The 21444-nt window shown below is 40.9% G+C and overlaps 2 protein-coding genes across 2 annotated transcripts; one reads left to right on the forward strand and one right to left on the reverse strand.

Moving 5' to 3' along the window:
• Nucleotides 1-2296: 2296 nt before the first annotated feature.
• On the reverse strand, nt 2297-11979 carry LOC128243129 (zinc finger protein SNAI2-like). The gene is made up of 2 exons (XM_052960688.1): nt 11091-11979; nt 2297-4422 (listed from the first exon to the last, which is right to left on the reverse strand). Exons 1-2 carry the CDS (start codon nt 11218-11220, stop codon nt 3404-3406), a joined length of 1149 nt encoding a protein of 382 aa, XP_052816648.1. The 5' UTR covers nt 11221-11979; the 3' UTR covers nt 2297-3403.
• Nucleotides 11980-19693: 7714 nt separating this feature from the next.
• On the forward strand, nt 19694-20942 carry LOC128244173 (HIV Tat-specific factor 1-like). The gene is made up of 3 exons (XM_052962191.1): nt 19694-19904; nt 20156-20470; nt 20641-20942. The coding sequence occupies exons 1-3, from the start codon at nt 19694-19696 to the stop codon at nt 20940-20942; spliced, it is 828 nt and encodes a 275-aa protein (XP_052818151.1).
• Nucleotides 20943-21444: the final 502 nt, after the last annotated feature.

The raw sequence follows: 21444 nt of genomic DNA on the forward strand, positions 1-21444 counted from the left end.
TATTAGTATTTGGTGCTAGACCAAAACGGAATCGAAATATTGTTGCGCTTAGTCCAAGATTTGAAGTGGTAGAACCATTTAAATATCTAGATGGTAGGCTTTTTCAAAGAATAAAAAAATGTAAATGCCAAAAAAGCATATTATTGATCGAGCAAGAGGGGTTAGTTTTTATATTAAAATAAGAAACTTTAGAGATTTACTATTTGATTGTCAACTGAATCTGTTGATAATACTGTAGGAAATGAAGTGTGAAGTGAAGTGTGAAGTGAAGTGTGAGGTTTTGGTGACCTAAGCTCAATAGAAAAAAAATTCGTACTGAATGTATAAAATATATTTTAAAAGTAAATAAAAAAAAATCCCAAATCCCATGTTATGCTCTATGGTGAGTTAGGTAAATCCCCACTTAGAATTATTATTAAGAAACGGATGGATTATAGGCTTTGGGTGTATATTAACTCACTAAAATTACTGATTATCTTCGATATAATACAAAGTACTTTGTAATGTGACCACCCGAACAAATTAGCAAAATTCATGGCTGGACAATGTTCAGCAAATGTTTGATGAATGTGGACTACGCTCAATACGGCAAAACTAGGAAAAAATGTTTGATGAATGTGGACTACGCTCAATACGGCAAAACTAGGAAAAAATGTTTGATGAATGTGGACTACGCTCAATACGGCAAAACTAGGAAAAAATGTTTGATGAATGTGGACTACGCTCAATACGGCAAAACTAGGAAAAAATGTTTGTAAATTAACTCTTGTTGAGATATCATTAAAAGTTCAATACAGTCGGACTTGGAATAGTTTCGTTAATGAACCTCCAGTGTTACGAGTATAGGATTAGCAAAACTGATCATAAGTATGAAGAGTTTTATATTTGCCAAATTGGATTCCATACATGTTTATCCTGACTTAGTATTGAAGTGTAGTTTACCAAAATATTATATTTGGCGATGAATTCCACTATGTTTTTAATTGTACTTTGTTCGAAAATAATGGAATGGAGTATTTACCAGTTTACATAGAAATAATTTCAACATTTTATGTTTTCAAAGGATTACGTGTGAGAAAGACTTTTCGTTATAAATAGCTTTGCTAGAAATGATTATATGCTTAATAAGTATATATTTTTTTGTATTTTCATATTTAAAAAACAATATGCCATAACATCTGACCCAAAAGCCTGGTTTATAGATTATTAGTAACCTTTATCATTATCTAGCATGCCTTCCTCTATTTACATGTATATATGTTGAGCGTAAATAAACATGTACATTTATCAATATCATTTAATGTAATTACAATATATACTGTTTATATCTGACCGCTTTTTGCATCTAATTATGTCCTCACCTGCCGCGGGGTCGGGGTCAAAGGTCGTAGACCCAGGCTAACTAGTTTTCACCTGTCAGCGCCACCTGATTTCAGGGTATCAAAAATGTCACTTGCCTTAAGTGGGTAGTTGTAAGAGAGAGATCTAGAAAACCCCGGCCGTGAGGAAAGAGCAGGTGATTTTCACAGAAGAAGAGTGATTGGAAATTAAACTGTCATTTATACATGAATTGATTTTGTGTTATTTATAGTCTGTATGTGAGTATTAATGGTTCTCAATCTAAAGTGGATGGTGTGGTACAACTTTGGGGACTGAATCTGCGACAGAAATATTTCATATGTGTATTTGTGGTATTATAACGTGCGCTCTGACACATACCATTTACGATATTACCTCGTCGGACTATCGAAAACAGAATTGTGATACATGTATCGGTATATTAGTGTTTTTGTCGGCGTCGTGCAAACAAATTACTTTGATCCTTTTCTGAAAAGTTAAAAACGCTAAAATACAAACATAAAACTTGCCACACATTGTTCACTATGACACCAACACGTGTGTTTCAAGTAGATTAACTCTGGTTAAAACGCTTACCGAGTTAGTTCGCTTGATTGACTCGCTTGCAGCGCTCTCCAAATGTAATAATCCGTAATAGACTAACTTTAACAATTAATCTCTTAGTCCAACATTGCACTCCTTAGTCCGACATTTCACTCTTTTTCGATTTTTATCCAACAATCGGTTTGCACATACTACAAAATAGTGTTCAACGTCTTCAACGAATACTACTGACGTCAAGGAGATGTAAATCAACATCATTGCATCATGAAGTAAATGAAGATAATTTTACCAATTCTGTATTAAGCGTCATGAACTTTCAACAGCAGATGATATAGATAATAAGATATATTTATATATTTCGAACACGAACGCAGTAAAGGTTTTATTTATTTTTAATTCAAAACTTATCAGAGGAATAAATAAGTCAAAACAAAGTCAGAATATAGTGACTACAATTACATGTACCAATGAAAACAATACTACATGTACACTGTTCCACTGACTCATGGATGATTGAGCACATTTTCGAAAGAGTTTTTTGGAACAAAGGTAGCACATTACTTATGATACAATAAAACATGTACATAACTTAGAATATTTTCAATGAGCAAGGGTATGATTAATTTGTTTTACTATTAAATGTATGTAATGTTCTGCTCTGTTCTATTAAACCCACCATCTGTTCTGTTCTGTTCTATCAAACATATCATCTGTTCTGTTCTATTATTCTGCTCTGTTCTATTAAACCCACCATCTGTTCTGCTCTATTCTATTAAACCTATCATATGTTCTGCTCTGTTCTATTAAACCTATCATCTGTTTCTGCTCTGTTCTATTAAACCTATCATCTGTTCTGCTCTGTTCTATTAAACCCATCATCTGTTCTGCTCTGTTCTATTAAACCTATCATCTGTTCTGCTCTGTTCTATTAAACCTATCATCTGTTCTGCTCTGTTCTATTAAACCTATCATCTGTTCTGCTCTATTCTATTAAACCTATCATCTGTTCTGCTCTGTTCTATTAAACCCATCATCTGTTCTGCTCTGTTCTATTAAACATATCATCTGTTCTGCTCTGTTCTATTAAACCTATCATCTGTTCTGCTCTGTTCTATTAAACCTATCATCTGTTTTGCTCTGTTCTATTAAACCTATCATCTGTTCTGCTCTATTCTATTCAACCTATCATCTGTTCTGCACTATTCTATTAAACCTATCATCTGTTCTGCTCTGTTCTATTAAACCTATCAACACATGGCAACAATTTCTTGTAAAGAAAAAGTATGTGAAACATATAGATTGTGCAACATTTTAAGAAGACATGTTTAGACTAGTAATACAATTAAACAAAAATAATTTTTAAGTTCTATTAATTTTTTTCGTAACTTCAGTATGGGGAAGAACAAAAGCAACCTTAGCACTAATTTACGTAAATTAAAACACTGAAAGAGTACGACATATCCTCGTGGAAGACTTACATATGTACATTTTCTGATGGCAATTACGTCATTGTTCGAGCGCACGAATCCTCGTGTTTCAGAAGTAGGGACATCCGGGAGAAGGTTTTACTGCACTTTCTACAGCTGTATTTCTTGACCTCGCTATGGGTTTGAAGATGCGCACGCAAGTTTGAGCGGTCGGCAAACGCGCGCAGGCAGTGGACGCACGAGAAAGGCTTCTCCCCCGTGTGCGTGCGCACGTGTCCCTGGAGCAGCCACGGGCGCGAGAACGCCTTACCGCATAATTTACACTTACATGGCAGCGTATGCGTTCGTATGTGCATCTTGAGTGCGCCGAGGGACACGTATATCTTGTCACAGTGTTTGCATGAGAATTCTTTCTTTTCTTGGTTACAATGGAACTGTTTGTGTTTAGAAAGTCCGCTAACAGTGGAGTATGTTCTATTACACGTGCTGCATTGGTATTTCATAGCGTCTACACTTTTATCTTTCTTCTTTTCCGTACAAATTGTAGACAAAGTATCGAAATACACCGTCTTGGGTGCATTTTGTAACAAAGACATATGACTAGGGGATGTTTCTTTACTGAATTCACTTGCAGTATTTATATCAGATTTCATTGAACAACCCTCATCACGTTTCTGTTCAGGTGACGGTTGACTATGCGGTAGTGGACTTCTCTGTCCGAATAACATTGCGGAGTAGGGTGACAGTGATGAGCTTGGCACGCGAGGAAGATGTGAATGAAGTTTTTCGAAATACTCTGAAGAAATGTTTCGCTGTGAAAAATAATCCGGTAGGAACGGAATTGGAAGACTAGTACCCGGATATGGAGGAAAATGTAGCATATGCGCATGCGCACTGATGCCAGGAATGCTTGGATAGACTGGGAGTGGCCAGGGAAGCCTCTGATACGGCCAGTACGGAACGAATCCTGGTGCCGGAAGAGATGAATCCATATCACGTGTTTTAGATACGTCATCGATTTTATGACTATCGCTTGGTGAAGTCAGACGTTTTGGTTCTGGAACCACCAACTGAACCCGCCGAAACTTTTGTTCTGAAAATTATAAAAAACGCGTTTGAAAACTACATATATATATGTTTACATTATCAACACTCCTTTGAATGAAAGATGTGATCAAATGCCGTTGAAAATTGTCCTTAAAAAGTACGGAATATTTCAGTATTAAGAGATGAAATCAATTTAGAAAGAAATTCAGGAACGTTGCATAATCATGAATAAGTTAAATTAAAGTTAAAAATATAATTTCAATCACACAGAGTTGTCTGTATAACAGAATACAGGTGTTTTCGTATTAAATCAGCTTTTTGAAAGCCTGGCATTACATTTCCAATTGAACTCTTCGGAAAAGAAATCTATTCAATACTTGAGAAGATATAAATATTTATTACTTTCAAATACACCTGTTTATGAAAAAGTTATCACATTACGGCGCTAAAGAGATTAAAGCTTTAATTTTATAATACACCTTAATCCAAAATATTTATAACGATACGACAGGTGCATCTATCAAACTCAAAAACGGTGAATGGAGGTTATTTTTACAAACACAAGTATAATGAAGAATCCAAGATAAAGTTCAACTTTATACCTTAACTTTCTCTTCAGAAAAGATGTTACTTTAATTAGGTTGTAAATTAGTTCACTACATTGCAGGGCGGATTGGGTTTTGTCCTCTAACAATAAACATCAACACTGGGAACAATAAACACCAACACAGGTAGCAATAAACGCACACACACTGGTAACAATAAACACCAACACAGGTAGCAATAAACACACACACACTAGGAACAATAAACACCAACACTGGTAACAATAAACACCAACACTGGTAGCAATAAACGCACACACACTGGTAACAATAAACACCAACACTGGTAGCAATAAACACACACACACTGGTAACAATAAACACCAACACTGGTAACAATAAACGCACACACACTGGGAACAATAAACACCAACACTGGTAACAATAAACACCAACACTGGTAGCAATAAACGCACACACACTGGGAACAATAAACACCAACACTGGTAGCAATAAACGCACACACACTGGGAACAATAAACACCAACACTGGTAACAATAAACACCAACACTGGTAGCAATAAACGCACACACACTGGGAACAATAAACACCAACACTGGTAACAATAAACACCAACACTGGTAGCAATAAACGCACACACACTGGTATCAATAAACACCAACACTGGTAGCAATAAACGCACACACACTGGTAACAATAAACACCAACACTGGTAGCAATAAACGCACACACACTGGTAACAATGAACACCAACACTGGTAACAATGAACACCAACACTGGTAACAATAAACGCACACACACTGGGAACAATAAACACCAACACTGGTAACAATAAACACCAACACTGGTAGCAATAAACGCACACACACTGGGAACAATAAACACCAACACTGGTAACAATAAACACCAACACTGGTAGCAATAAACGCACACACACTGGGAACAATAAACACCAACACTGGTAACAATAAACACCAACACTGGTAGCAATAAACGCACACACACTGGTAACAATGAACACCAACACTGGTAACAATAAACACCAACACTGGTAGCAATAAACGCACACACACTGGGAACAATAAACACCAACACTGGTAACAATAAACACCGACACTGGTAGCAATAAACGCACACACACTGGGAACAATAAACACCAACACTGGGAACAATAAACACCAACACTGGTAGCAATAAACGCACACACACTGGGAACAATAAACACCAACACTGGTAACAATAAACACCAACACTGGTAGCAATAAACGCACACACACTGGGAACAATAAACACCAACACTGGTAGCAATAAACGCACACACACTGGGAACAATAAACACCAACACTGGTAGCAATAAACGCACACACACTGGTAACAATAAACGCACACACACTGGTAGCAATAAACGCACACACACTGGTAGCAATAAACGCACACACACTGGGAACAATAAACACCAACACTGGGAACAATAAACGCACACACACTGGGAACAATAAACACCAACACTGGGAACAATAAACGCACACACACTGGGAACAATAAACACCAACACTGGTAGCAATAAACGCACACACACTGGGAACAATAAACACCAACACTGGTAGCAATAAACGCACACACACTGGGAACAATAAACACCAACACTGGTAGCAATAAACGCACACACACTGGGAACAATAAACACCAACACTGGTAGCAATAAACGCACACACACTGGGAACAATAAACGCACACACACTGGGAACAATAAACACCAACACTGGTAGCAATAAACGCACACACACTGGGAACAATAAACACCAACACTGGGAACAATAAACGCACACACACTGGGAACAATAAACACCAACACTGGTAGCAATAAACGCACACACACTGGGAACAATAAACACCAACACTGGTAACAATAAACACCAACACTGGTAGCAATAAACGCACACACACTGGGAACAATAAACGCACACACACTGGTAGCAATAAACGCACACACACTGGGAACAATAAACACCAACACTGGTAGCAATAAACGCACACACACTGGGAACAATAAACGCACACACACTGGTAACAATAAACGCACACACACTGGTAGCAATAAACGCACACACACTGGGAACAATAAACACCAACACTGGTAACAATAAACGCACACACACTGGGAACAATAAACACCAACACTGGTAGCAATAAACGCACACACACTGGGAACAATAAACACCAACACTGGTAACAATAAACACCAACACTGGTAGCAATAAACGCACACACACTGGGAACAATAAACACCAACACTGGGAACAATAAACACCAACACTGGTAGCAATAAACGCACACACACTGGGAACAATAAACACCAACACTGGTAGCAATAAACGCACACACACTGGGAACAATAAACACCAACACTGGTAGCAATAAACGCACACACACTGGGAACAATAAACACCAACACTGGTAGCAATAAACGCACACACACTGGAAACAATAAACACCAACACTGGTAGCAATAAACGCACACACACTGGGAACAATAAACACCAACACTGGGAACAATAAACACCAACACTGGTAGCAATAAACGCACACACACTGGTAACAATAAACACCAACACTGGTAACAATAAACACCAACACTGGTAACAATAAACACCAACACTGGGAACAATAAACACCAACACTGGGAACAATAAACACCAACACTGGTAGCAATAAACGCACACACACTGGGAACAATAAACACCAACACTGGTAACAATAAACACCAACACTGGTAGCAATAAACGCACACACACTGGTATCAATAAACACCAACACTGGTAGCAATAAACGCACACACACTGGGAACAATAAACACCAACACTGGTAGCAATAAACGCACACACACTGGGAACAATAAACACCAACACTGGTAGCAATAAACGCACACACACTGGGAACAATAAACACCAACACTGGTAACAATAAACACCAACACTGGTAGCAATAAACGCACACACACTGGTAGCAATAAACACCAACACTGGTAGCAATAAACGCACACACACTGGTAGCAATAAACACCAACACTGGTAGCAATAAACACCAACACTGGTAGCAATAAACGCACACACACTGGTAGCAATAAACACCAACACTGGGAACAATAAACACCAACACTGGTAGCAATAAACGCACACACACTGGGAACAATAAACACCAACACTGGTAGCAATAAACGCACACACACTGGTATCAATAAACACCAACACTGGTAGCAATAAACGCACACACACTGGTAACAATAAACACCAACACAGGTAGCAATAAACACACACACACTGGGAACAATAAACACCAACACTGGTATCAATAAACACCAACACTGGTAGCAATAAACGCACACACACTGGTAACAATAAACACCAACACTGGTAGCAATAAACACACACACACTGGTAACAATAAACACCAACACTGGTAACAATAAACGCACACACACTGGGAACAATAAACACCAACACTGGTAACAATAAACACCAACACTGGTAGCAATAAACGCACACACACTGGGAACAATAAACACCAACACTGGTAACAATAAACGCACACACACTGGGAACAATAAACACCAACACTGGTAACAATAAACACCAACACTGGTAGCAATAAACGCACACACACTGGTATCAATAAACACCAACACTGGTAGCAATAAACGCACACACACTGGGAACAATAAACACCAACACTGGTAGCAATAAACGCACACACACTGGGAACAATAAACACCAACACTGGTAGCAATAAACGCACACACACTGGGAACAATAAACACCAACACTGGTAACAATAAACACCAACACTGGTAGCAATAAACGCACACACACTGGTAGCAATAAACACCAACACTGGTAGCAATAAACGCACACACACTGGTAGCAATAAACACCAACACTGGTAGCAATAAACACCAACACTGGTAGCAATAAACGCACACACACTGGTAGCAATAAACACCAACACTGGGAACAATAAACACCAACACTGGTAGCAATAAACGCACACACACTGGGAACAATAAACACCAACACTGGTAGCAATAAACGCACACACACTGGTATCAATAAACACCAACACTGGTAGCAATAAACGCACACACACTGGTAACAATAAACACCAACACTGGTAACAATGAACACCAACACTGGTAACAATAAACACCAACACTGGTAACAATGAACACCAACACTGGGTACAATAAACACACACACACACACACACACACACTGGTAACAATGCACACCAACACTGGTAACAATAAACACCAATACTGGTAACAATGAACACCAACACTTGAAACAATAAACACCAACACTGGTAACAATAAACACACACACTGGGAACAATAAACACCAACACTGGGAACAATAAACACAAACACTGGTAACATTTAACACCAACACTGGTAACAATAAACACACACACACACTGGTAACAATGAACACCAACACTGGGGAAAATGAACACCAACACTGGGAACAATAAACAGCAACACTTGTAGCAATAAACAAACACACACAGTGGTAACAATGAACACCAACACTGGGAACAATGAACACCAACACTGTGAACAATAAACACCAACACTGGAAACTACAAACACCAACACTGGTAACTACAAACACCAACAATGGAAACTACAAACACCAACACTGGTAACTACAAACACCAACACTGGTAACTTCAATCATCAACATTGGAAACTACAAACATCATAACACAGGTAACAACAAACACCAACACTGGTAACTACAAACACCAACACTGGAAGCTACAAACACCAACACAGGTAACTACAAACACCAACACTGGTAACTACAAACACCAACACTGGGAACAATAAACACCAACACTGGTAACAATAAACACCAACTCTGGTAACTACAAACACCAACACTGGTTTCTACAGCCATCAACACTGGTAACTACAAACATCAACACTGGTAACAATAACACCAACACTGGTAACAATAAACACCAACACTGGTAACAATAAATTTCAACACTGGTAACAATAAACACCAACACTGGTAACAATAAACACCAACACTGGTAACAATAAACACCAACACTGGTAACAATAAACACCAACACTGGTAACAATAACGATTTGGATGCATTGTTATTTTAGTGTCTTGGTATGTTTATAATATATAACATTTAATATTTATGAGCTTTCAGCAAGGCATAAATTATAATCACCATACATCATATGATCAATTATCATGTTTGTCTGTTTGTTTGTCCATACTCACTATATACATTCATGAATTAATACTCAATATATACTGAACTCATACCATGTTATGAGGAATGCATGTGTGTACTCAAATTACTTAACAGATGTGTTGAATCCGGAAACTTTGGAAAAGATTGTGCGACCTTATTTTCGTTTATTTAATTTACACATAGTCGTAAATGGTACTAAATACATTTTAAGAAACACTTGTAACCATCACTGTTATTTAATTTCTTATTATATATGTAATTCACAATCACACTTGTAACCATCACTGTTATTTAATTTCGTATTATATCTGTAATTCACAATCACACTTGTAACCATCACTGTTATTTAATTTCTTATTATATATGTAATTCACAATCACACTTGTAACCATCACTGTTATTTAATTTCGTATTATATCTGTAATTCACAATCACACTTGTAACCATCACTGTTATTTAATTTCTTATTATATATGTAATTCACAATCACACTTGTAACCATCACTGTTATTTAATTTCGTATTATATCTGTAATTCACAATCACACTTGTAACCATCACTGTTATTTAATTTCTTATTATATATGTAATTCACAATCACACTTGTAACCATCACTGTTATTTAATTTCGTATTATATATGTAATTCACAATCACACTTGTAACCATCACTGTTATTTAATTTCTTATTATATATGTAATTCACAATCACACTTGTAACCATCACTGTTATTTAATTTCTTATTCTATATGTAATTCACAATCAAACATTCAAATATAGTCAAACGTGTTTTTATAAAAAAAACTTTTTTGAATTTTAAAGCATTTTTCTATGTCTCCTTAAATTAAAAAAAGAATCGTTTCATCCATTAAATACCTTTTTCGCCGGATGCTGGCGCCACCAGTTCGTGCACGTGGTTTTCGTTCAAGTCCAGAGATTTGTCCTGAGTGTCTCGTGCGTTCACGTCCAAAGATTTGTTCTCTGTGCTCAGTGCTTTGTCATCCATGTTTTTTTTATTCCGAATTTGTTTGGTTAGTCCTGTTTACAGTTCCATTCTGCACAAGCTCTGGTATATTGTATAATTGCAATTTTACAAGTATTCTGCAGTACCTACAGTATTACTCACAAGCCCATCTTGCGCAACGTTGCTATATTAGTGTACGCCTGTGATGTTCAAAACTATTAAAGACTCCGCTGGCATATGATAATGCTATAATTATGATAAGAAAGGAGTTCTTTAGAACCAACTATATCTTCTGCTATAATTATGATAGGAACATCCTAAGGAAACAGCTTTATTTGTCCGGCGGGTTGGCGGAACTGTAACACTTTCCACTGTCCTAAAGGCTCTGTAGAAATAAGAAATCTGTGGTAAAGTTACTCCACAGGTTTTCAATCAATTACTCGGTTTAGATACTCGTAATAGCTAGTTGTAAGTGTTAAATCAATTCAATGTCAACTGTTGAAGTGTTGTATGGTATAAAAACGATTAACACCTTTAAATGTAATGTAAATCAAAATATACAAGATCCGATTTAAAGTTGTCAATATAAACACGGCTTTCCTGCGGAGAGGCGTTATAGCCGATGGTGTGTCCAAATTATCCGAAATTCTGTTTAAACAAATATTCTACATCTTCGCCTTACGGAGAATCTTCGTTTTCACCATTAAGACGTCTCTCAAGTCGCCAGCCACTTTCAGCGTCTGTTTTTGCGTTCACGTTCACCAATCGTCACCAGCCGGGATGGTGAATAGTGTTGGCAAGTCCCCGCCCACCACCGCGCATAGGCGACACGTGAGCTACTGTCGCGGTAACAGGTGTCCTAACAAACTAAACTTAATTTATTAAACCCACGCTACAGGCCTCGCTATGCATCGATCTTTCTATATTTCTGACATCAAGCTTCTGCAAGGTGCTGTACAAAATAATATTCAGTGAAAACGACACGCGACTAATGTTGCTCAATTTAATTTCAAATCAGCACAGGTGAATCGCACTCATTGTTAATTTCGTACATGAAAAGGGGAAAAATGAAAGATTATGATTTTCATTTTTGCCACGCGCTAACCGTCAGGTGAAAAATTATCTAAAGATTGAAAACGCCGCGATAAGGACGATTTTACGCAGATAGCTATCGCTAATGAGACCTTTATTAGATAATAAAAATCACGAGCGACACCTGTACAAGAAAAGTGTTTTGATTGGACAGTTGACACGCGAACGATGAAAGACTTTTGACGGCAGTAATTAAAAAGTTCTATTCTGAAGAGTCGTTAATAATTAGCGTACAGGTGAAATCGCTTTTGTTTGTAATAATTTCGCCGTAAAACAGTTCTGTATCCATCTGACAAAATCGCGAGGATATGGTGGAGTTATGATGATGGTGATGAAGGTCATAAACTTTCTAACGGTTTTCATTATTTTCTGACTCGTCGTCCATAGCTACCAACATAAATCCAACACAACACCAACAACACCAATATCAGTGTTACAAAAACAGCACGATCTACTGGTCTACTAATATATCCGACATTTACATATACGTCATCATTTCACGCTACATCCGTACTACCACTACCACCCCCACTAAGGCCTCCACACGACTCCTAGTACTACTTCTACTAGTTACTGCTGCTACTGCTACTAGTTTATATAGCGGTACTACTATGCAGCTGTTGTTGTTGCTGCTACTGATGTTGCTACTAATTTATCAAGCGGTACTACTATGCAGCTGTTGTTGCTGCTGCTTCTAATGTTGCTTCTATTTTATCTAGCGGTACCACTATGCAGCTGTTGTTGCTGCTGCTATTGATGTTGCTACTTTACTATCTAGCGGTACTTCTATACAGCTGTTGTTGCTACTGCTACTATTTTATCTAGCGGTACTGATATGCAGCTGTTGTTGCTACTGCTACTATTTTATCTAGCGGTTCTGCTATGCAGCTCTTGTTGCTGCTGCTACTGATGTTGCTGCTATTGTATTAAGCGGTACTACTATGCAGCTGATGTTGCTGCTGCTACTGATGTTGCTACTATTTTATCTAGCGATACTACTATGCAGCTGTTGCTGCTGCTGCTACTGATGTTCATACTATTTTGTCTAGCGGTGCTTCTGTGCAGCTATTATAGCTGCTGCTACTGATTTAATTTTATCTAGCGGTACTACTATGCAGCTGTTGTTGCTGCTACTGCTACTATTTTATCTAGCGGTACTGCTATGCAGCTGTTGTTGCTGCTGCTACTGATGTTGCTACCTTTGTATCTAGCGGTACTGCTATGCAGCTGTTGTTGCTGCTGCTACTGATGTTGCTACTATTTTATTTAGCGGTACTACTATGCAACTGCTGTTGCTGCTGCTACTGATGTTGCTACTATTTTATCTAGCGGTACTACTATGCAGTTGTTGTTGCTGCTGCTACTGATGTTGCTACTATTTTATCTAGCGGTACTGCTATGCAACTGCTGTTGCTGCTGCTACTGATGTTGCTACTATTTTATCTAGCGGTACTACTATGCAACTGCTGTTGCTGCTGCTACTGATGTTGCTACTATTTTATCTATCGGTAATAATATGCAACTGTTATAGATGTTGCTTCTGATGTTGCTACTATTTAATCTATCGGTAATACTATGCAGCTGTTGTAGCTATTGCTTCTGATGTTGCTACTATTTTATCTATCGGTAATACTATGCAGCTGTTGTAGCTATTGCTTCTGATGTTGCTACTATTTTATCTATCAGTAATACTATGCAGCTGTTGTAGCTATTGCTTCTGATGTTGCTACTATTTTATCTATCGGTAATACTATGCAGCTGCTGTAGCTATTGCTTCTGATGTTGCTACTATTTTATCTATCGGTAATACTATGCAGCTGTTGTAGCTATTGCTTCTGATGTTGCTACTATTTTATCTATCGGTAATACTATGCAGCTGTTGTAGCTATTGCTTCTGATGTTGCTACTATTTTATCTATCGGTAATACTATGCAGCTGTTGTAGCTATTGCTTCTGATGTTGCTACTATTTTATCTATCGGTAATACTATGCAGCTGTTGTAGCTATTGCTTCTGATGTTGCTACTATTTTATCTATCGGTAATAATATGCAACTGTTATAGATATTGCTTCTGATGTTGCTACTATTTTATCTATCGGTAATACTATGCAGCTGTTTTAGCTATTGCTTCTTATGTTGCTAGTCTTTTATCTAGCAGTACTACTATGTAGATGTTTTTGCTGCTGCTCCTGTCGTTGCTACTGGTTTATCTAGCAATTCTATTGTGCAGATGTTTTCGATATTCACGGTAGCTTTTCGAAACAACTGTAGTTATTAATGTCCAATGATCAGTCACTTATTGAGCGCAAATTGGTATTTTACTAGAATTGACTTTTGATATTCGAGAACTATTTTGTAGTGTAACATATACATGTATCACCAGAGGCAAGTGCGGCATTCATATATATAAACGTTTGAATGAAATTTTCAGTTTTTCTTCAATTTGTAAGACGCGATGTTTTCATTAAAAAAGCAATGTTGGGTTAAACAAAAACTGGCATTCTTGCTCGGGATTTGGGCGCTCCATGGCTAGCCTCTTTCGTTGTCATGGAGTTGCAGCGACAGGTGTATTGTGGACAGCCAGTGATTTAGAGCAAATATTTTAGAAATGAATGATCAATGATATAGTATCCTAAATATTGTGTTACTCTGGGATACGAAAAAGTTGTCGACGGAATTTCATGGCTACAGCTTCTAGGAGTCGACCGTCAATGGCCAACTTGGTTCGATGAGCGTCAATGAACTGAGAATTGAACAGTTTGCTACTCGTGTGGATCAGCTCTCTATCCTGAATTTATTTGTGAAATCTCGATAGTTGTCGGGGAAGGGGGTGGGGAGACGTGTGTGGGTTGGGGGGGGGGGGGGGTCATTTCCATCAAGAATCCTAGGAGCGGAGACATTTTCAACACTGTATGCTTGAACATCAAGTTCTTATTTAGTATAATTTTAGATAAAACAGCCCCCAATGGTTTTCAATTATTACATTGTCCGGTATTATCTTGACGGGTCCTGTTTTTACATCTTGTGTTTGCATTTGCACAAAAAAGATCATCAATATGACAACTAACAACCTCGCTGTTCACGTTTCGTTCGAATCTTCTGAGACACATGAGTACTATTTCCCATTGTAGGGGGTTCCGGCTGCTGACACCGTATGTTACGTCATGTATTCATACGCAAGATGTGACACTTGTTTTCCATTGAACAAGTGCAGCTATCGAAACGATTTTGTTTCCAAGCTAATCGCATTATCTGCGGGAAAATACATGGCGACAGAATATACATTGAAAAGCTAACACCTTGCGTCGCTATTAATACTATCAAGCTGGTAAAATCACATCTTTCCAGAAGGTAAAACGTCATTTAAAAGCTTGATGCAAAGAAAATGGGTGTCATAATTACAGAGCGGGATGGTCGCAGGTTTTGTCCTACTGAACAGATATTGCACAAACATGGTCAAAGGTCAATTAGAAAAATCTCAGCTTTATCATCGGCGTTAGGTATTGGCTATGCACTTGCTTAAAAATGCTGAAAAGGAGCATGCGTCTTTTGAGCCCTGGATTGAAAAGAGAAGAAGAAAAAAAATCACCAACGTCATATGACAATCTTTTCAATGAAAAAAGCTTGACAAATCACATTTTCTTTGTAAAATCATACCAGCAAGCCAATAGCCCGCAGCAAAATCACTGCGCCCGTCAAGAACATTAGGCTTGATGCGCAAATTCATTTGTTCTGCACTTGAGCGAATTCAGGACAGGTGCAACCAGCGTAGTGCGAATGTTATCGCTGCTCCAACAATCGAACACCACTTCCACCTGATTTATTGGTGTTTAAAACACGGTTATTTGCACAATTATGGGACCCGGCTAATTTAGGGGTTGGCTTCAGTTGCCTTTCCATTTACGGAGTGTGGTCTCGGCGATGACATGTGAGGCTCACTAGCAATGGTGCATGCTGGTGCAGGTTCTGCATAACGGAGAGCGCATGCGCACAGTCGCACAGTCAGGGGGACATATGCTCTAGTCAGAAAAAGTTAAGTGTTATTATAAGTTTCCGAATTTTTTGCCATTCTTAAAATGCTATAGTTTTTTTTATTAGAAGATACTTGTTAATGCCGACCTCTTAATCTGAAGAAAACAAATGCATTTCTAAAGGATATTATTACAGGCCATACGACTCTAAAAGTAGCAGTTCATGAAGTAAACTTGAGACTAAGTTCATACTAATTAAGTGTAGCTCAATTGTGAAGAATTATGATAAATTCCGTTTGAAGTAAAAACCACTACCGGCGTCCCTCGTAAAAGGCTAGGAGAGGATTACATCGTAAGGGGTTAGAAGAGGTAGTCACGCGTAAGAAGCGTGGAGAGGGTGTCCCTCGTAAGAGGCTAGACGAGGTACTTACTCGTAAGAAGCTAGAAGAGGGTGTCCCTCGTAAGGGGCTAGACGAGGTAGTTACTCGTAAGAAGCTAGAAGAGGGTGTCCCTCGTAAGAGGTTAGACGATGTAGTTACTCGTAAGAAGCTAGAAGAGGGTGTCCCTCGTAAGAGGTTAGACGATGTAGTTACTCGTAAGAAGCTAGAAGAGGGTGTCACTCGTAAGAGGCTAGACGAGGTAGTTACTCGTAAGAAGCTAGAAGAGGGTGTCCCTCGTAAGAGGTTAGACGATGTAGTTACTCGTAAGAAGCTAGAAGAGGGTGTCACTCGTAAGAGGCTAGACGAGGTAGTTACTCGTAAGAAGCTAGAAGAGGGTGTCACTCGTAAGAGGCTAGACGAGGTAGTTACTCGTAAGAAGCTAGAAGAGGGTGTCCCTCGTAAGAGGTTAGACGATGTAGTTACTCGTAAGAAGCTAGAAGAGGGTGTCACTCGTAAGAGGTTAGACGATGTAGTTACTCGTAAGAAGCTAGAAGAGGGTGTCCCTCGTAAGCGGCTAGACGAGGTAGTTACTCATACGAAGCTAGAAGAGGGTGTCCCTCGTAAGAAGCTAAGAGAGGGTGTCTCTCGTAAGAAGCTATACGAGGGTGTCCCTCGTAAGGGGCTAGACGAGGCAGTTACTCGTTAGAAGCTAGAAGAGGGTGTCCCTCGTAAGAATCTAGACGAGGTAGTTACTCGTAAGAAGCAAGAAGAGGGTGTCTCTCGTAAGAAGCTAGACGAGGTAGTTACTCGTAAGAAGCTAGAAGAGGGTGTCTCTCGTAAGAAGCTAGACGAGATAGTTACTCGTAAGAATCTAGAAGAGGGTGTCACTCGTAAGAGGCTAGACGAGGTAGTTACTCGTAAGAAGCTGGAAGAGGGTGTCCCTCGTAAGAGGCTAAGAGAGGGTGTCCCTCGTAAGAAGCTAGAAGAGGGTGTCCCTCGTAAGGGGCTAGACGAGGTAGTTACTCGTAAGAAGCTAGAAGAGGGTGTCCCTCGTAAGAGGCTAAAAGAGGGTGTCCCTCGTAAGAAGCTAGAAGAGGGTGTCCCTCGTAAGGGGCTAGACGAGGTAGTTACTCGTAAGAAGCTAGCAGAGGGTGTCCCTCGTAAGAAGCTAGAAGAGGGTGTCCCTCGTAAGGGGCTAGACAAGGTAGTTACTCGTAAGAAGCTAGAAGAGGGTGTCCCTCGTACACGGCTAAACGAGGTACTTACTCGTAAGCAGCTAGAAGAGGCTATCCCTCGTAAGGGGCTAGACGAGGTAGTTACTCGTAAGAGGCTAGGAGAAGGTGTCCCTCGTAAGAAGCTAGAAGAGGGTGTCCCTCGTAAGAAGCTAGAAGAGGCAGTCCCTCATAAGAGGCTAGGAGAGGGTGTCCCTCGTAAGAAGCTAGAAGAGGGTGTCCCTCGTAAGAGGCTAGGAGAGGGTGTCCCTCGTAAGAAGTTAGAAGAGGGTGTCCCCCGTAAGAGGCTAGGAGAGGGTTTCCCTCGTAAGAGGCTAGGAGATGGTGTCGTAAGAGGCTAGAAGAAGGTGTCCCTCGTAGGGGGCTAGGAGAGGGTGCCCCTCGTAAGAGGCTTGGAGAGGGTGTCCCTCGTAAGAGGCTAGAAGAGGGTGTCCCTCGTAAGAGGCTAGGAGAAGGTGTCCCTCGTAAGAGGCTAGGAGAGGGTGTCCCTCGTAAGAAGCTAGAAGAGGGTGTCCCTCGTAAGCGGCTAGGAGAGGGTGCCCTCGTAAGAGGCTTGGAGAGAGTGTCCCTCGTAAAAAGGTAGGAGGCTGGTGTCGTAAGAGGCTACATGAGGGTGTCCCTCGTAAACGGCTAGACGAGGTACATACTCGTAAGAAGCTAGAAGAGGCTATCCCTCGTAAGGGGCTAGACGAGGTAGTTACTCGTAAGAGGCTAGGAGGGTGTCCCTCTTAAGCGGCTAGACGGGGTAGTCACTCGTAAGAAGCTAGAAGAGGGTGTCCCTCGTAAGAAGCTAGAAGAGGGTGTACCTCGTAAGACGCTAGAAGAGGGTGTCCCTCGTAAGAAGCTAGAAGAGGGTGTCCCTCGTAAGAGGCTAGGAGAGGGTGTCCCTCGTAAGAAGCTAGAAGAGGGTGCCCCTCGTAAGACGCTAGAAGAGGGTGTCCCCCGTAAGAGGCTAGGAGAGGGTGTCCCTCGTAAGAAGCTAGAAGAGGGTGTCCCTCGTAAGAGGCTAGGAGAGGGTGTCCCTCGTAAGAAGCTAGAAGAGGGTGTCCCTCGTAAGAGGCTAGGAGAGGGTTTCCCTCGTAAGAGGCTAGGAGATGGTGTCCCTCGTAAGAAGGTAGAAGAGGGTGTCCCTCGTAAGAGGCTAGGAAAGGGTTTCCCTCGTAAGAGGCTAGGAGATGGTGTCCCTCGTAAGAAGGTAGAAGAGGGTGTCCCTCGTAAGAGGCTAGGAGAGGGTGTCCCTCGTAAGAAGCTAGAAGAGAGTGTCCCTCGTAAGAGGCTAGGACAGGGTGTCCTTCGTAAGAAGATAGAAGAGGGTGCCCCTCGTAAGAGGCTAGGAGAGGGTGTCCCTCGTAAGAAGCTAGGAGAGGGTGTCCCTTGTAAGAAGCTAGAAGAGGGTGCCCCTCGTAAGAGTCTAGGAGAGGGTGTCCCTCGTAAGAAGCTAGGAGAGGGTGTCCCTCGTAAGAGGCTAGGAGAGGGTGTCCCTCGTAAGAAGCTAGAAGAGGGTGTCCCTCGTAAGAGGCTAGGAGAGGGTGTCCCTCGTAAGAGGCTAGGAGAGGGTGTCCCTCGTAAGAGGCTATGAGAGGGTGTCCCTCGTAAGAGGCTAGAAGAGCTTGTCCCTCGTAAGAGGCTAGGAGAGGGTGTCCCTCGTAAGAGGCTAGGAGAGGGTGTCCCTCGTAAGAAGCTAGAAGAGGGTGTCCCTCGTAAGCGGCTAGGAGAGGGTGTCCCTCGTAAGAGGCAAGGAGAGGGTGTCCCTCGTACGAAAGTAGGAGAGGGTGTCCCTCGTAAGAGGCTAGGAGAGGGTTTCACTCGTAAGAAGCTAGTAGAGGGTGTCCCTCGTAAGATGCTAGGAGAGGGTGTCACTCGTAAGAAGCTAGGAGAGGGTGTCCCTCGTAAGAGGCTAGGAGAGGGTGTCCCTCGTAAGAGGCTAGGAGAGTGTGTCCCTCGTAAGAGGCTAGGAGAGGGTGTCCCTCGTAAGAGGCTAGGAGAGTGTGTCCCTCGTAAGAGGCTTGGAGAGGGTGTCCCTCGTAAGAAGCTAGAAGAGGGTGTCCCTTGTAAGAGGCTATGAGAGGGTGTCCCTCTTAAGCGGCTACAAGAGGGTGTCCCTCGTAAGAGGCTATGAGAGGGTGTCCTTCGTAAGAAGCTAGGGGAGGGTGTCCCTCGTAAGAGGCTAGGAGAGGGTGTCCCTCGTAAGAAGCTAGAAGAGGGTTTCTATCGTAAGAGGCTAGACGAGGTAATCACTCATAAGAAACTAGAATAGGGTGTCCCTCGTAAGAGGCTAGACGAGGTAGTCACGCGTAAGAAGCTAGGAGAGGGTGTACGCGTAAGAAGCTAGGAGAGGGTGTCCCTCGTAAGCGGCTAGACGAGGTAGTCACTCGTAAGAAGCTAGGAGAGGGTTTCCCTCGTAAGCGGCTAGAAGAGGTAGTCACTCGTAAGAAGCTAGGAGAGGGTGTCCCTCGTAAGCGGCTAGACGAGGTAGTCACTCGTAAGAAGCGTGGAGAGGGTGTCCCTCGTATTAGGCTAAGAGACGGTGTCCATCGTAAGGAGCTAGGAGAGGGTGTTCCTCGTAAGAGGCTAGGAGAGGGTGTCTCTCGTAAGAGGCTAGGAGAGGGTGTCCCTCGTTAGTAGCTAGAAGAGGATGTCCCTTGTAAGAGGCTAGGAGAGGGTGTCCCTCGTAAGAAGCTAGAAGAGGGTTTCTATCGTAAGAGGCTAGACGAGGTAGTCACTCATAAGAAACTAGAAGAGGGTGTCCCTCGTAAGAGGCTAGACGAGGTAGTCACGCGTAAGAAGCTAGGAGAGGGTGTACGCGTAAGAAGCTAGGAGAGGGTGTCCCTCGTAAGCGGCTAGACGAGGTAGTCACTCGTAAGAAGCTAGGAGAGGGTTTCCCTCATAAGCGGCTAGACGAGGTAGTCACGCGTAAGAAGCTAGGAGAGGGTTTCCCTCGTAAGCGGCTAGACGAGGTAGTCACTCGTAAGAAGCGTGGAGAGGGTGTCCCTCGTTTTAGGCTAAGAGACGGTGTCCATCGTAAGGAGCTAGGAGAGGGTGTCCGTCAGAAGGGGCTAAAAGACGGTGTTCATCGTCAGAGGCTATGAGAAATAGTCTCTCAATAGAGATAAGGAGAGGTTGTCCCTCGTAACAAGATAAGAGCCTCTCGTAAGTGGCTTAGAGAGGGTGTCCCCTCCTAAGGAGCGTGTGCCTCTCGCCCCCCCCCCCCCCCAACTTGCATACCCAAAACTCTCCATTTCCTATCCAAATCCTGCATAACATTGGCATTCAGCAATATGAGAGTCTGCGTACAGAATAATGAGTTGCTTCATTTTGGTATCACTGTGTGCTCAAAACCAGCCACAAATTTATTTTATCATAAACTATACTATTCAAAATTCATTTATTCTTGATGTCATATTATGATCAATGAAAATTATAATGCTATTTGGCTGTATTGGAATTATTAATTCATGGTATAATGCAATGATTCGTTAGTCACAAAAGTAGCGTTCAGATGAATTGACATCAGTCAGTAACGTCAAGATATATCCAAATTTAACATATATATCATATATGTTATGAACTTATGAGTAATGAAAAAATGTG

Source organism: Mya arenaria, chromosome 8, assembly GCF_026914265.1.
Source record: "Mya arenaria isolate MELC-2E11 chromosome 8, ASM2691426v1".
In the NCBI taxonomy this organism is placed as follows: domain Eukaryota; kingdom Metazoa; phylum Mollusca; class Bivalvia; order Myida; family Myidae; genus Mya; species Mya arenaria.

Excerpts from the sequence above, each read along its gene's own strand:
- LOC128243129 (XM_052960688.1), bottom strand. The coding sequence starts at position 11,220 with ATGGATGACAAAGCACTGAGCACAGAGAACAAATCTTTGGACGTGAAC. Across the intron at positions 4,423-11,090 it reads GCCAGCATCCGGCGAAAAAG|AACAAAAGTTTCGGCGGGTT; the intron begins GTATTTAATGGA and ends TATAATTTTCAG.
- LOC128244173 (XM_052962191.1), top strand. The coding sequence starts at position 19,694 with ATGCTAGGAGAGGGTGTCACTCGTAAGAAGCTAGGAGAGGGTGTCCCT. Across the intron at positions 19,905-20,155 it reads GCTAGAAGAGGGTGTCCCTT|CTAGGAGAGGGTGTACGCGT; the intron begins GTAAGAGGCTAT and ends ACGCGTAAGAAG. Across the intron at positions 20,471-20,640 it reads GCTAGGAGAGGGTGTCCCTC|CTAGGAGAGGGTGTACGCGT; the intron begins GTTAGTAGCTAG and ends ACGCGTAAGAAG.